Below are 16,345 nucleotides of genomic sequence, written 5' to 3' on the forward strand. Positions count from 1 at the left end.
AGATTCAGACCCACATCTGAATAACCTAAAACACTGGCAAAGCAAAATATTCATCCGAAGAGGTGAGTCTGTGGAAATTTTTGTGTATTTTAAAGAGTGATTTTGTACAGTCATTGATGGAAGAATAGATATGTTAAAAAGATCATATTCAGAATGTTGATTAAAATAGAAAACTAAAAATGTTGCTATATCTAGCCCTTTTCAAAACTTGGAACCATTAATGGTGTTTGCCTTTAAATATAAACTCCCAATGCCTCCCCAAAGTATTTGAAGTAGAAAAATTTGAAATGGGTGAAACTGGTCTTTGGTGACCTTGGCCACTTTCCCAGCCCCTTGCCATCCACAACCCACAGGACCCTCCTCTAAGAGCTCTCAAAAGTTCATTCACACTGGGAGGTGACAAAGTGAAGCAAGAGAAAGTGTTTTCAGAGTATCTTCACTTTAACAGGCATCCAAGAAGTGTTTTTCCAGTGGGGCATTTCTGCTGATGCTCAGAGGCTTGGGAGGCATTGGGATGGGCAGCTGTCCACTAGTTGAGTCCTGGCATGGTGCTCACTGTGCAGCCCAGAAATCCAGCCAGCTGCGCAACTACAGGTATTTATAGCTGAATCACAGCACTTTCAAACATCCTTTGAAGTTTGTACTCAGCTCTTATATCCAATTCCACTAGTTACTCTTATGCTCTAGCTTGGCCAATTCCATTCACTTATTAAATACACTGGCATCAGGCTCTCATTTTTGCTTCATTTAACCAGGTTTCCATTATCCTGAGTATATTCATGGATTACCTACCCCACACCTAGGCCCCTTGGGGAGGGACATCCTGTAATGATTAAAAACTCAAGACTGGGGGAGTTCCCTGGTGGCCTAGTGGTTAAAGAATCCAGCATTGTCACTCCTCTGATGTGGGATCGATCCCTGACCCAGGAGCTTCTACATGCCATGAGTGTGGCTAAAAAAAAAAAACAAACTAAAACAGATAAAAACTCAAGATTGGAAGAAAGACAGGCTGGGTTTGAATCTCTGGTCTACCACTCACTGCATGACCTAGGCAAGGTCCAAATCTCTTTGAGCCTTAACTTCCACATCTATAAAAGTGGAATTATGGCAGGGCTAGGTCATAGGACTTTTGTGAGGATTAAGTGAGGTTATCTACATAAAGCCTAGCACAGAGCCTGGTACATGGTAAGCATTTAATAAAGTTTAGCTTCCAGGACTGTGGCCCTGTTTGCTAGTGGCGTTCCGTGCCACTCCACTTTAGCTCCCCAGTACAGTGGACACACCATTGAGTCACGCCATCTCTGAGAATATCTTGCTTCTCGAACACATCTTCACTCCCTTCCAGCTCTTTTGTACAAGTGCTTTCACTAAACCCACATCAAGCTTTATGGAGACCTCTCATTCCTTGACCTCCACTGACTCTGTATATTTTGGACCTGTCCTACTTTTTTCTTAGGCATGGTCTTTGTGTGTCCAGTGCTTGTATCACCCTCTTGACAAGTTCAACTTCCTGTTACTGTTCCCTTGTTACTGTGTTACGGGCCAGACTTGGCCATGGATTAATTTAAGCATCTATTTTCTGATTTCCTACACCTTGGGGCCTTTGCGGTAATCCACATAAATGGTGACGGTGGCCTGAACAAAGCCAGCAATATAGAGGATATGATCAGGGTAAAGCCTGAACATAGGAAGCCATAAGAAGCTCCCATTCATTGCTGCCCCTCATTTCTTGCTACTACCTTTCACCTAGGACCTCCATCACCCCACTGTGTCCCGCCCATTCTGAATCATCTGTAATCCAGCTTTTAACCTATTATGGGCTGAATGTTTGTGTTGCCCCAAATATACTACTTTGTGCCTTATCCCCCACTGTGACTGTATTCGAAGATAAGACCTTTATGGAAGTAATTAATGTTAATGAGACTATAGAGTAGAGCCCTGATCTGATAGGATTGGTGTTTATAAGAAGAGACACCATGGAGCTTGCTTTTTCTCTCTCCATGTGCAGGCACCAAGGAAAGACGACCTGAGGGTGCAGCAAGAAGGCAGCTGACTGCAAGCCAGGAAGAGAGCTCTCACCAGGACCCAAAGACCCTGGCATTCTGAGCTCAGCTTTCCAGCCTCCTTAGGTGGGGAAATACATTTATGTCATTTAAGCCGCCCAGTCTATGGTATTGTTATGGCAACCTGAGCAAACTAGGATGTCCCCCTTTTGATGTCGAAAGGAAAACACCTATACAATTTAGCTGTATCGATGCAAGCATATTGGCACTGCAGGAACACACCAATTACAGCATCATCATTATGTGAGAACAGCTCATCCATGCTGAGTTTAAGCCAGTAGCCCGTTTTAATATCACCCGTATAGAGTCAGCATCCTGGCAGGGTTTTTTCCTCATTTAGAGAAGCCCAATACATGGTCTTAGAATGGACAAATTTTAGTGATAAGCAGATATGAATATGTGCTGATTTTGACTTTTCTCCTTAATCCACATGGTCATCTCATCATCATGAAGACTTTAGATCATATGGGTTAGGCTTGATATCATTAGGAAAATTTCCTTTATATATTCATTTGTATTATTATTGTTCCTGAAGCATATCCTGTTTCAATATTTTAAAATTATAGTAAAGAAAACTATAGAAGGAAGTCCCAACATGCATTTTCATTACAGAGAATGAATTTTAAATGTCAAATATGTGATTTATCTAAACCATCTCGTGTTAAGCTCCCCACTTTGCCCTCACTCTCCCCAACCCCATCCGAAAAGCTTAACATTTCACTCACATGTGAAAAGTGGGATTTATATTTCAGAGGTGAGTTAGAGTTTTGAAATGGCACACGCTTTTCAAATTCCGATTTAAAAAATTTATATATTTGTAGTTGTAAACCGGTGACCCTTAGGCAAGATCTGACCTACTGGTGTGGTTTTTTTGATCAGCGCAGCATTGGACAGAAACAGGTGGGGCATTCCTGCTCTGCTTCCTCTTCTCCATCTCTGCTTGTCTCTTTCCCAGGCTCTTTTACACATTACATTACCTGCTCAACAACTGAAGGCATTTGAGATAGTTACTCTCGAATGAATCTATCTATCTATCTATCTATCTATCTATCTATCTATCTATCTATCTATATACATTTGCTTTCTTTATTAGGGCCGCACCTGCAGCATATGAAAGTTCCCAGGCTAGGGGTCCAATCAGAGCTATAGTGGCCAACCTACACCATAGCAATGGCAACACGGGATCCGAGCCAAGTCTGTGACCTACACCACAGCTCAAGGCAACACCAGATCCCTGACCCACTGATAGAGGCCAGAGATTGAGCCTGCATTCTTACGGATACTAGTTAGATTCATTTCCACTGAGCCACAATGGGAACTCCTCCGCTCCATTGAGGTGATATGTTTTGTACATAAACTTTTTATTTTATTTTAATTTTTTCCATGTTTTTATTTATTTTATTTTTTTAAATTACTCAATGAATTTTATTACATTTATAGCTGTGCAGTGATCACCACAACCCAATTTTATAGCATTTCCATCCCAAACCAGCCCCCCAAACCCATTCCCCACCCTGCAACCTGTCTCCTTTGGAAACCATAAGTTTTTCAAAGTCTGAGTCAGTATCTGCTCTGCAAAGAAATCATTATGTCCTTTTTTTTAGATTCCACATGTAAGTGACAGCATATGATGTTAGTGTCTCACTATCTGACTTCACTTAGCATGGTAATTTCTAAGTCCATCCATGTTGCTAAAAATGCCATTATGTCTTTCCTTTAATGGCTGAGCAATATTCCATTGTGTATATGTACCACGTCTTCTTTATCTACTCTGTCGATGGACATTTAGGTTGTTTCCATGTCTTGGCTGTTGTACACAGTGCTGTAATGAACATTGGAGTACACATATCTTTTCAAGTCATGGTTTTCTCTGGATAGATGCCCAGGAGTGGGATTGCTAGATCAAATAGTAGTTCTATTTTTAGTTTTCTGAGGAATCTCCATAGTTTTCACAGTGGCTGCACCAGTTCAAATTCCCACCAACAGTGGTTCTCATTTCTCGACACCCTCTCCAGCATTTATTATCTGTAGACTTTTTGATGATGACCATTCTAGCTGGTGTAAGGTGGTATCTCATAGTGGTTTTGATTTGCATTTCTCTAATAATTAGTGATGTTGAACATCTTTTCATGTGTTTTTTTGGCCATCTGTATGTCTTTGGAGAATTGTTTAGATTTTTTGCCCATTTTTTAAAAAATATAATGGTTTTTATTTTTTTCCATTATAACTGGTTTACAATGTTCTGTCAATTTTCAGCATGGTGACCCAGTTACACATACATGTACACATTCTATTATTGCACATTATCATGCTCCATCATAAGTGACTAGACATAGTTCCCAGTGCTATATAGCAGGATCTCATTGGTAATCCATTCCAAAGGCAACAGTTTGCATCTATTAACCCCAAATTCCCAGTCCATCCCACTCCCCTCCTCCCCCTTGGCAACAACAAGTCTATTCTTCAAGCCCATGAGTTTCTTTTCTGTGGAAAGGTTCATTTGTGCCATATAGTAGATTCTAGATATAAGTGATATCATATGGTATTTGTCTTTCTCTTTCTGAATTACTTCACTTAGTACGGGAGGCTCTAGTTTCATCCATGTTGCTGCAAATGGCATTATTTCGTTCTTTTTTATGGCTGAGTAGTATTCCATTGTGTATGGATACCACATCTTCCTAATCCAGTCATCTGTCAATGGACATTTGGGTTGTTTCCATGTCTTGGCTATTGTGAATAGTGCTGCAATGAACATGCGAGTGCATGTGTCTTTTTCAAGGGAAGTTTTGTCTGGATATATGCCCGAGAGTGGGATTGCTGGGTCATATGGTAGTTCTATGTATAGTTTTCTAAGGTACCTCCATACTGTTTTCCATAGTGGTTGTGCCAATTTACATTCCCACCAATGATGCAGGAGGGTTTCCTTTTCTCCACACCCCCTCCAGCACTTGTTATTTGTGGACTTATTAATGATGGCCATTCTGACTGGTGTGAGGTGGTATCTCGCAGTAGTTCTGATTTGCATTTCTCTAATAATCTGTGATGTTGAGCATTTTTTCATGTGCTTGTTAGCCTTCTGTATATCTTCCTTGGAGAAATGTCTATTTAGGTCTTTTGCCCTTTTTTCAATTGGGTTGTTGGCTTTTTTGCTGTTGTATAAGTTGTTTGTATATTTTAGAGATTGAGCCCCTGTCAGTTGCATCATTTGAAGTTATTTTCTCCCATTCTGTAAGTTGTATTTTTGTTTTATTTTCTGCCCATTTTTTGATAGGGGTGTTTGTTTTTTGGTATTTGAGCTGCAGGGGGTGTTTATAAATTTTAGAGATTAATCCCTTGTCAGTCACTTCATTTGCACACATTTTCTTCCATTCTGTGGGCTGTTGTTTCATTTTGTTTAGGGTTTCCTTTGCTGTGCAGAAACTTTTAAGTTTAATTAGGTCCCATTTGTTTATTTGTGTTTTTATTGTCATTACTCTAGGAGGTGGATCTGAGAAGATATTGCCGTGGTTTATGTCAGAGAGTGTTTGTCCTGCAAACAAACTTATTATTGAAATAAACTACATAAAGTGCACAAATCAGAAGCATATAATTTGGTAAATAATGACAAAAGGAACATGCCCACATAGCTATTATCAAGGTCTGTAAATAGCATGTTCATTACTAGCGCTATTCCTCCCGAAGCAAATGCTAAGACACATGGTTCGAAGTAATTCCAAGAGGGTCACTGGCTATCAGAATCTTTGATGCATGTATCAACTGCATTAGGTTTCTTTTAGTTTGTGTTTTCTTGTTTTATTACTTTGTATTCTTTTACTTTCCTTTTAATTTTGATTTTTCCACATCATTATATTTAAGAACCATATCTTTATATTTAATCTGTATCTTTTAGAAGATTAAAGTAGGTATTTTTTAATCGACTCTGACTGTCTTGTTATTTTATTTGAAGTATTCAGTCCATTTACAATTAATGCAATTACTGATATATTTGAGGCTAAATGTAATGGCTTATTTGTCCTACATACTCTAATAATTCTAATATTTTCTCTCTTCTTTCTTAACTTCTTTTAGATTAATTACATATAATACGTGCATATTCTATATAAATGTATATGTATTTTCTTTTACATAGATTGCTAGTAATATAGTCTTTTATAATTTGACAAATTATAAAAAGAGATTTTAACCAAACTCCCCAACTTTTATAAGTCCCAAGGTATTAATTGCAGTAGTTACTTTAGAAAAGCATGTAGACCCCCAAATTATCTAGTATAGGGAAAAATGCAAGGGAATGCATTCTGAGTACTTAAACAAAAATCATGAGATAGTATCTGTTATCTGCAGTAAAAAGACTGAGAGTATAATGAGAAAGCTAATTTATAGGGAGTGTTGATATGGCTTGGACGAAGAGTAAAGGATAGAGATCTTTCTTTCACAGACCATTCTTTAACTTGAGAATATTTCCTCATTCCCTCCTTTGTGTGATGCATTTACTCCTCAACTGTACTAGCCAGTCCTCAAGTCCACATTTCAGTATCTTGATCCAGGGTATGATCCTATACTATGCCCAGCAGTGGTGTTACAGGTCACTTATACATTTCAAAAGCAATGCCCACAAACTTAGCTCTGCAAAGTCCTTGAAACTTCATGTTTATTACTGAATAGAGTTATTTCTACTTTATTTTCTTGGAGATATTCTTTAAACTCATAGTATCATCTGATATGGTAATATCACCTTCATGACCTATGGGGGCTGCTGTGTATAGGGAAAGCAGAACCCTTTAGAACTCTTTGGCAGTGCTGATGATGGTACTTTCAAGTTTGTTTTACAGGGAGTTATTTCTATAATGGAATTTTGTAAATATTTAAGTGTGTTAAATTTGCTGGAAGAAAAATTCAGATGTGAGTTTTATATCCCTATAGAAATTACTTGCAACTTTGTGGCTGCTTTTTGAACTGATAATACACCAACTCTATTGGTAAAATAATTGAAAGTGAGGGGCTATAGGAATTCTGTACTTATTCCTTTTCCACCTGCAGTTATTTACCTGTGATGGCCAGCTGAGTCACAAAGAAGGTCATTCTCGACTTCCTCTTCCTCCTCCATGTAGAGAACAGCACAACGGCATTTCCAACAATGGTGAAAACAAAGAGGACCCACAGAGTTATCAACTGCTCAGTCTGTAAGAAACAAAGTAACACAAAACCTGTGTATCAGAAAGGACCAGCATGCTGCACAGAAGGTAAGGCTCAGGTTTTGAAATGTCTTCCTCCCGGTGCCCCCTCCCCACCTGTCAAGTTCTACTCTCAAGAGAACAAAGACATAGTGGTCCTTATTTAAGCTGGCAGCAGTGCAAATTGATATAGCCTTTAAAAAGATCCATTTGGAAATGTTTGTCAAGAGACAAAAATGAATACACAGTATTCTTTGGCCAAGCAATTTTAAGCCTATGTGAAAGAATTCAAGGTGTGAAAAAGAGCACTACAATCACAAAGATGTGCATATTTATTGTAAGAAGAAAGGGGAAATTGTTTAAAGATAACAGGATAGTTAAGTAAATAAAGCACTTCAAGTCAATGAACTATTATGTAGCTATTAACAATGACAGGCACGAAGATTATGTAGCAACATAAAAAAATGCTTATAATAAAATGGTAAGTGGAAAAACATGATAAAATTGTATATTGAATATGATTACAGTGCTGCAAAATTATACATGTAGGGAAAAACCTGAAGTATACTAAAATGTTGAGAGTGGTTATTTTAGTATCGTGTGATTATGGGTTATCTTACTTTTTTTCCTTTGACAGAATTGTATAATACAGTAATATTAACATTCTAGTGAATAATGTATAATTAGTAAAAATGAAAAAAATCAGGAATGCTACTAATTTAAAATGTCAGGTTCCTCATAAAGTTTCCCACTGTTCCTTCAAATGGAACTTTCCATCTACCCCAAGCCCACAGCCCAGGATGAGAAGAGGCCTGAAGCGACGGGAAATGATGGACGCAGGGATGGGGTGGTGTGGGCTGTGGGTGAGGAAGAGGGGAGCCGGGGGGTCCAGAGGCAGGTCTGAAATGAGAAGCTGAGCGACTTCAGCCCAAAAGGTCTAGGCAGAGTCCTGGTAAGAATGCACATGCCTAAGACTGGAACACAAAGTGCTTCTCCTATTAGGAGGAGATGATAAGAAGAGCTAGAGAAGCCCCTTGTGATGGTAAATTATAGGTGTCACCTGCCGGGCTAGAGTACCCAGTCGTTTGGTCAAACCCTAGTGTAAGGTGGTTGCTGTGAAGGTATTTTATGGCTGTGATTACCATCTACAATCACTGGACTTAACACAGAGTGCCTCCATAAGATGGGTGGACTTCAGCCAGTGAATTGAAAGCCTTAAGAGCGAAAGTTGAGGTTTCCTGAAGAAGGGATGCTTTTTCAAGAGTTCCTTGAGGAACACAGAAATCATGCCTAAGTTTCCAGCATTCCAGACTCTGAAGCATCAGGGAAGCACTTTTTCTTATACTAGATTAATTTTGAATTATACAGTAACAGACAAATAACTTCTTTAAAAGCTATAACATGCAGATCCCCTTTGGCCACCTCTTTCCATCTTGATCAACTGTTTGATCCCAGAGGTAAACATCATTTCAATTATATTATATATCCTTCCAATCCTTTTAAAAGTACTTTATAAACACACACACACACACACACACACACACACACACACACACACATCAACAGCAAATATATACCAAGCTGATATTAAATCTTAGATTTACAAATGGGTCCTGAGGCCCTGGTGGAGGTCAAGGCCTTGGAGCTGCATGATGGTGGAAGCCACAGAGGGTGGACCTTTTTGTGGTGCCAGGGGGCGGGGCTGGTGCACAACTGGAGTGGGAGTGGCAAGACCAAAGGGTGGGCAACCTCTGTACTTTGAAGGCACAGGTGAAAGAAAGATAGCTCACTTCCAGCATGCTTAGAGGGCAGAATCTTTGCTCAGTTGCCAGGCATCCTACTTTTTCTTCTCGTCCTTTCTGACCAGAAGGGGCACATTTTCTGGATGATTCATTTCTCTAGCAGTCTAGACATGGGTGACACTGAGGAAGCATCAGGAGTGGAAACTACTTATTATTAAAAAGGATTATTCTGAATGGAGTGAGGGAATGAGTTTTTGTAAGAGAATTCTCTCCTTTGAGAAAGATGGATAACTGTGCTGTCACAAGCAGATACAGCAGGGGAAGCCTCTGATGTACCAGACTGACGTTCCCCCTGCAGCAGCTCATGTGTAGGTGCTGGGACAGGAAGAAGTGATGTGTATGTGGAGGATGTACCTTTTAAAACTGGAGAGCAACCTGGGGACCAGCGTAAGAAGCGAGGGGGCTTGGAATTCTCTCTTAGCAGAAGGTCTCATGGATACCATAAGGTAATAGATGATACAGGTGATCCATGAGGCATCTCTGCCCCAACATGGACCTAATGTAGTGAGCTGTCAGGAAAGATGACTGCATCCTGGGAGTATTCATGGTTCAGAAATATCATGGAGCCCCTGGAGCAGGTGGTATGGCAGGAAGGGGCCTACAAAGTCCTTTCCAACCCTGCTGAGCATGCAAATGAGAGATTTCCCAAGATTTTTTTTTCCTATTTCTCTTAGGGAAATCTGTTTCTTAGGGAAAAGCATTCCGATGCCTTAAGTAATTTGCTTTGAATTACAAAATACTCTTATTGCATCCAGCAACCTTTCTCCACTTAGTGGTGGTGGAGGGTAATTTATTTCCAAACTTGTCTAGATCTCCATCTCTGTTGAACTCTTTCAACCTCAGATGGAGAAGGAAGGGGAAAGTTAGAATGTTTGTGATCCTTCTTTGTCAGATCAGAAGTCTGTATCTCCATGGTGTGTGGGGAGAGAGCAGTGTCTGGAAGCAGACAAAGAAGGAGGCCTGGCCTTCTGCAGTGGACGGTAGGGTGTCAGGAAGGCAGTGGATCCACCCCAGCCTCAGCCTCTGGACTGAGTACTCCTGTGGTGGGATTCCCTGTGGGCTGGGCCGCCTCTCTAAATCCCCAGGGAGACCTCTGCTTCCCAGAAGAGAGAGAGAGAGAATGAATATGGGTCTGCCTGCCCTGCCTGCAGGTGTCTTGTGTATCCTACACCTTCCAGAGAGCCCTCCAACTTCCCAGCAGGCGGGTGACACCCTCCCCTATTTTCTGCTTCTGACACAGAATCTTTCCCAACTAAAATGACACTCTGAAGGCCTTGAGGATAAGAATTAGAAACAGGAGAGTCAATCAAGTGAACCCAGGGTAATTTGGAACTAGAAGTCAATGTTTTTTCCCAGAGTCCCTCTTTCGTCACGCTCCCCTGTCCTTAACATAACGGCCTGTGATAAGAGCAGTCGGGCCACGTTTCCAGAAAGGCAATACTGAAATACGTAAACGATGTGCTTTTCACAAAGCATGTTGGGGGTTATGCTGCCGACACCAAAATCCAGATTTCTAGAAATCAAGTTTCACCAGTGGAGGTGCCCCCTGGCCTCCCAGTGGGCATGGCATGGCTGCTTTCTTCATTTTGTACTGCACCATCCTGATCCAGTCTCTTCAAAGTAGGCCCAGGGCTCAGAACCACTCTGCTAGGAGCAGAAGTGACAAACATGGCAAATCAAATTATCCTGGTTAGATGTCTCAGTGAATTGGAGGTCAGGTCTCAGGAGGGCTGGAGCAGCCAGTGCCGGCTGAGAGGAGTCTTTTCCTAGAAGCTTGCAGGAACTATGCTTGGGGCTAGTCGGCCCAGGGTGCTCTGTGAACAGGTCAGGGTCTGTTCTCCTTGGGATTAGATGATGTCTATGAGGCAGATTGAACAAATCCTGTGAAATCCAGTCCTCTCCTTCTGCTTTGGAGTTTTCTACTGGAAGACAATCTCACTGGCTTCAGGAAATTTCCAGATGGAAGAAGTTCCCTACTGTTGCTTTCTAAGATCCATGGCTATTTATTTATTAATCATTCAGTATCAATTAAAGTGTTGATGCTGCAAAGGAGACTAAAGCATGTAGACTGTATAAATTATCCCCAGCCAGGAGTTCCCGTCGTGGTGCAGTGGTTAACGAATCCGACTAGGAACCATGAGGTTGTGGGTTCGGTCCCTGCGCTTGCTCAGTGGGTTAACGATCCGGCGTTGCCGTGAGCTGTGGTGTAGGTTGCAGACGAGGCTTGGATCCCGCGTTGCTGTGGCTCTGGCGTAGGCTGGGGGCTACAGCTCCGATTCGACCTCTAGCCTGGGAACCTCCATATACCACAGGAGCAGCCCAAAGAAATAGCAAAAAGACAAAAAATAAATAAATAAATAAATTTTCCCCAGCCAAACTTAAATGCTGTTTCATCATCAAGTAATACAAAGGTCATTCGGGATGGAAACAATTGCACAGTTGTAGGATCATCTTATTCACAGCATTCTTAACCCATGCATGGGCATATACCCTAACACACATCCCAGGGTAATGTGGAGATTGGGAAGATGATGACAGTGGGAATTGGGAAAACAAATTTAGAGGCATTTGAACATCACAGTAAGTAAGCAATGTGCTAGGAAAGTGAGTAGGTTTTCTTTTTTCTTCGTTTTACCCCTGCACCTGCAGCATATGGAAATTCCCCAGCCAGGAGTCAAATCAGCTGCAGCCGTGGCCTATGCCACATCTGCGACCTGTGCCACAGCCTGCAGCCAAGCCAGATCCTCAACCCACTGAGTCAGGCCAGGGATCGAACCTACATACTCACAGAGACAATGTCGGATCCTTAACCTGCTGAGCCACAATATGAACATCAGGTTTTCAAACCTTCCTGATTTGAAATCAGATTTTTTACTGCTTGCTAGATGTGTGAAGCATCAGTAAGTAATAACCTCTCTGAGCCTGTTTTCTCATTTATACAATGAATATAAAAATGAAATCTGCCTCAGGACACTTGCGATGGATAGACAGGATGATGAAAACCCTAACCCTAACCCAGCTCAGGGCCTGATGCATCGTATACACACAGTAAGAATTACTCTATCTCCTCTCCTAGTTTCATGGACTACATTTAGGTTTGAGGGGTGATTTATAAATAACTCACTACCTTTGCAGAATGATGCTTGAATTTATCCTGTTTTCAGTTCCAGTTTGTTGGAATTTCATCTGAGCCTAAAAGGCCCTCCTCCTGCACCCCGCCACCCCCAGCAGGTACATACGGTATCCCCACACCATACTTAGAACCCTTTCAGAATATAGTTGGGGATTAAATGCCCCCTAGTGGTCATGTGAGGCAAAATGTCAAGCCAGAGGCTCAATACTGGATAGAAGTAATAGACGAATTTGGAATTTTTCAATGACCAAAGACTACAGTGTTTTCAACTCAGTTATACATTTGTTGCTCATGACTACCTGGCTTTTAACCTTGAGTTCATGAGGCCATGCAGTGATTTCAGATCCCTACAGATCACAAAATTACAACCTGGGATTGAGAAGGATGAATTGCAGCATTCTCTTGATGATGCTGGGGCTGCCATGGGACTGATACCCGGCACTTGACTCCATGGGATATGCTTCCAGGCCCAAAAAGGCGAGGCATTAGCAGGAGTCACTATTCCAGACTGGCATTTTATCGTGCCCATAGAAAGTGCTTAGTAGATGTCTGATGGATGGATACATGGTTGTTACAAGGGCAGGGGTACTTAGAAGTGTCACAGAAGAGGTTAGAGGTTACTTGAAAAGAAAATTATCTCAGGAAGCACAGGATATTTAGTTGGATAACTAGTTGAAACTAGGTATGTTAGACTTGTCTGGGGAGGAAGACAGGATTTATATTGATCATAATCGTTTTCTTTTCCAGTGAAGTCCTGAAAACTGAAAACAAGACAAAACAAAAAATAAAAAAACTCGAAGGTATCTTTAACAAGCACAGAGTGAATGGGAACTAACACTTGAGCAAATCACATTAATTTAGCACCTGACTGACTTAGTTTGTAATGCAGAATAGTTACTCAATAAATGCCTGTTGGTGATTGTCATGTGCCAGTCGTCATGGCCTGACCATGAGATGACACTGTCTTTGATCTTTTAGTTAAAGAAGTAGGGCTCACAGACGCTGCTCACCTGGGACGGCAGCTCAGAGGGATGCAGCTGGAACTTGAATGTGGCTTTGCTTGGCTGGAAAGTCCATGCTCTGCTTACTGTAGTGATTTTCTGCTCGAATTTGGAGCCAGAGATGGTGATATTGCCTGATGACTTTCAATTTTCAAGTGGAAAACAGATCTCATTTTCCTTATGATCCCAGACTTGTCTGAATTTCTGGAGCTGGGTCGGTTTCATGACTGTCTCCCCCAGGACTGCGAGTAAGGTCAGTGCTCAGTATGTGTCCAGACGGATGGCCCTTGGAGGAGCATGTGGCTTCCACACAGCAGGAGTCATAAATATCACACAAGATGCAGCTGCACATCTGCCCCCCGGAGAATCACAGGGCTTTCTCCGCCCTTTACATTTTTGTGGTTCATTTTACGATTCTTGTTATTTCTGTGATGTTGAAGATGAGTATCTCAAACACAGGAAGGATCACATAGATCATACTTTCCAAGAGAGGAAATGAAGGCTCAGATAGGTTCTGATTCAGCCTCACTTCTCAGTGAGCAGGCAAAGAAGCTCTGCTGTCCTGACAGTCACTGAGACCCATGTGCCACCTGTCATTCTCAGCACCCAGTCTCTGAGGTCGGCTCCAAGCCTCCTTAATTTGCTTGGGTGGGTTGGAATATCAAAAGCAGAGACCTGGCAATGTCTAATTCCACTGAAGATGAATCACTATGTTACAGGGAGAGCACACAATTTAAAGTGAGACAGGCGGGAAAAGACTGCAAGGATTTGGATCCGCAAAGCTGCTTCATTTGACCTGAGGAATGAGACGCATTAGGAGGATCTGTAGACCCCTGAGCAGTGGCCATTTCGGAACAGTTGGAAACCTGTCATTCGGGAGTTTGTCCCAATTTTCCCCAGTGTCCTGCCCCACCTGCTCCTTTAGAAGCACTGCCAGGTGGTCAACAGCCAGTGAGGCGGTCAGCCAGGAGGCATGGGGGTTGGACCAGGAGTGTCCGGCTCAGAGTCTTCCCCACACCCCCTCCTTCTGATGATGCCCCTTTAAAAGTCTGCATTCTCACCAGCAGCCAGTAACCAAGCTTGGAGACACCCTTGCAGATCCCATGGAATTACTGTCATCCCACCTATCAGCATTCACCTTTGCTGGGAATTCTACCTTGGATGACTTCCAGGAGAGCCTTCATCTCTAATACTCAATTATGAAAAAGATATCTAACAAGATTTTTAAATTAGTTACTATCACAGAAAGCTAGAAAATTACTTAAAGCTACACACAAGTGTGGATGGATGTTCATTCCAGCCTTGTATTTTTGTAAGGCTTTTCATATCATTTTAACAGGGGTCTGGAACAGGGATGGGCATTGTACCCTCTGATTAGGGGCTGGAGGAACAAGCTGGCAGGGGGCCTTCTGCATGAAGAATGGAGCACATGAATGGGGTGGGAGGTATTGTCACAGCCTGGGTCTGTTGAGGTTGAGAGCAGAGCTGTGGACCAAGATGGTCCCAGACAGCTCTGCGTGACAGTTATTCTATGAATTCCTATGTGGTATATCAGAAGGAGAAGACATCTACCCCGAGGGGAGAGCCTTAGCATATATGTTGGTGTAGAAACGATATGCAGGAAGTGGGACCTTGACCTTGAAATCACATTGCTCTGACCTGATTATACTGGTTTGCATTGTACACAATCAGGCCCAACAAACATTGATTGAGAATCTGGCAGTAAAGTTCAACATACTTTGGGAACGTTGCCATAGTTTCCTAAAAGTCATATAGGAACCGAAGGGAGGCTGAGACAAGGAGCTTCTAGTTTGATGGTGGAGACATCTATGTAAACAAAAATTTTCATCGTGAACTACTGTGATGGAGATGTGTAGAATCCCAATAAGCGGCGTGTAGCAGAACTTGAAAAGGGGCTGATCACGGTCAGTCAAAAGGTATATCCTGGAGAAATCAGTATGTGAATTGAGCCTGAAAAATGGGTAGAAGTAGCCAAACAGGTAGGTTGCCTGGCAACAGTCTGAGTGAAGGCAGACTGTGAAAACTTTCAGGTGAGTGAGTGTAAAGAGCAGAAAAAGGCTTAGAATGAGAAATAAGACTTACGTCCTAAAAACTATGTCATAAGTGGAGAACGGTCCATCCTGGATCTTTGTCCTGAGTGAACAGAACTAGCCACCAAGAGAAAAGGTTCATCTCCATTAGGAATCTTCTCCAGTTGTCTTCATTGTCCACACCACCTTTGTCCTACCTCTCAACACCATCATCATGGGTGATGAATACAACTTTTTTAGCTCTTCCAAACTGGGGCTGAACAGGAAAAATGATTTGCTACCTAACATTTACTTCTTAGTTTAGCTTCTAGGACATATTGGATAATAATATCAGCTCTTCTACTCTGACCAGAAAGGCTTAGTTATTGTTCTGGAGTATTTTATCATTGCTGCCCTGGGTCAGAGTTTGTGTTTAATTACCACTGTCAACTTCCCACTGCCTGTTTGTCCTCATTTCTGTCAGCTTTTGGCACAGATCAGGGACTGCACTTGCAAGACTGGTTGACTCAGTTTTCTGATACTAGCGAAGCCCTGGATTAAACCAGAAACAGAAATGCCAGTTTCTCACATTCATTTTAATGTGAGACCCTTATTGTGATTCATTCTTGGATCACAAAGTGATCTCCAGATTAATCACAAATAGGGTGTTTGGGAAGCTTTGAGGCAATTAAATTCTGGGATTCCATCTGAATTCCCACAGTGCATCAGACCATAGACACTAGAAATCACTAAAGCCCACTGGGCTCCAAGTCCAGGTAGGAGTTAATATTTGTTGAACAAATGAATGAAGTCTCTGCTTGGTGTCAAGAACTGAGATTAACATTTAAACTGCTATTTGAGCTCTAGACCCTTGAAATACAGAAAACTAACATTTTGATAAATTAGGTCCAAAACTCTACAATACAGTAGAAATCAAAGTAATTACTATGTAATAAAAATACCAAGAAACTATTCTTTCTCATGACCCATATTATTTAAAAAATAAATAAATAAACTTGTGGGAATTTGTTTTGTTTCGGAGGTGCTACTAAACAGGGGATAGTGTCCCAGGAACCTTCCCCCGGGGGCTCAGCTCAACTCGGACCATGATACCTTCCTTCAATCTGTAGTTTCTGTTCCATCCA

At 41.7% G+C, this 16,345-nt stretch overlaps 2 protein-coding genes across 10 annotated transcripts in view; one reads left to right on the plus strand and one right to left on the minus strand.

The window, feature by feature from the left end:
* Window positions 1–16,345, plus strand: part of DPY19L1 (dpy-19 like C-mannosyltransferase 1) — a 313,514-nt gene that overhangs the window by 276,692 nt on the left and 20,477 nt on the right. For 2 of the 3 annotated variants that reach the window (XR_014834285.1, XR_014834286.1), the window contains exons 39-40: window positions 2,009–2,129; window positions 7,101–7,303. The gene's annotated coding sequence lies outside the window, so the exon portion shown is untranslated. The remainder of the gene's footprint in view (window positions 1–2,008; window positions 2,130–7,100; window positions 7,304–16,345) is intronic. The other variant, XR_014834287.1, reaches the window with a different exon arrangement.
* Window positions 1–16,345, minus strand: part of NPSR1 (neuropeptide S receptor 1) — a 270,057-nt gene that overhangs the window by 106,201 nt on the left and 147,511 nt on the right. For all 7 annotated transcript variants that reach the window (XR_014834291.1, XM_085005879.1, XM_085005876.1 and 4 more), the window contains one exon: window positions 7,109–7,241. Coding sequence is in view for 5 of the 7 variants with exons in the window: in XM_085005876.1 (XP_084862002.1) it covers window positions 7,109–7,241 (133 nt within the window). In the remaining 2 variants the exon portion in view is untranslated. The remainder of the gene's footprint in view (window positions 1–7,108; window positions 7,242–16,345) is intronic.

The sequence above is a fragment of the Sus scrofa genome, chromosome 18, assembly GCF_054392235.1.
Source record: "Sus scrofa isolate SSC_HxYL_T2T_F1_AM1 chromosome 18, Sscrofa_HxYL_maternal_Yorkshire_Landrace_v2.0, whole genome shotgun sequence".
NCBI classification, from domain to species: domain Eukaryota; kingdom Metazoa; phylum Chordata; class Mammalia; order Artiodactyla; family Suidae; genus Sus; species Sus scrofa.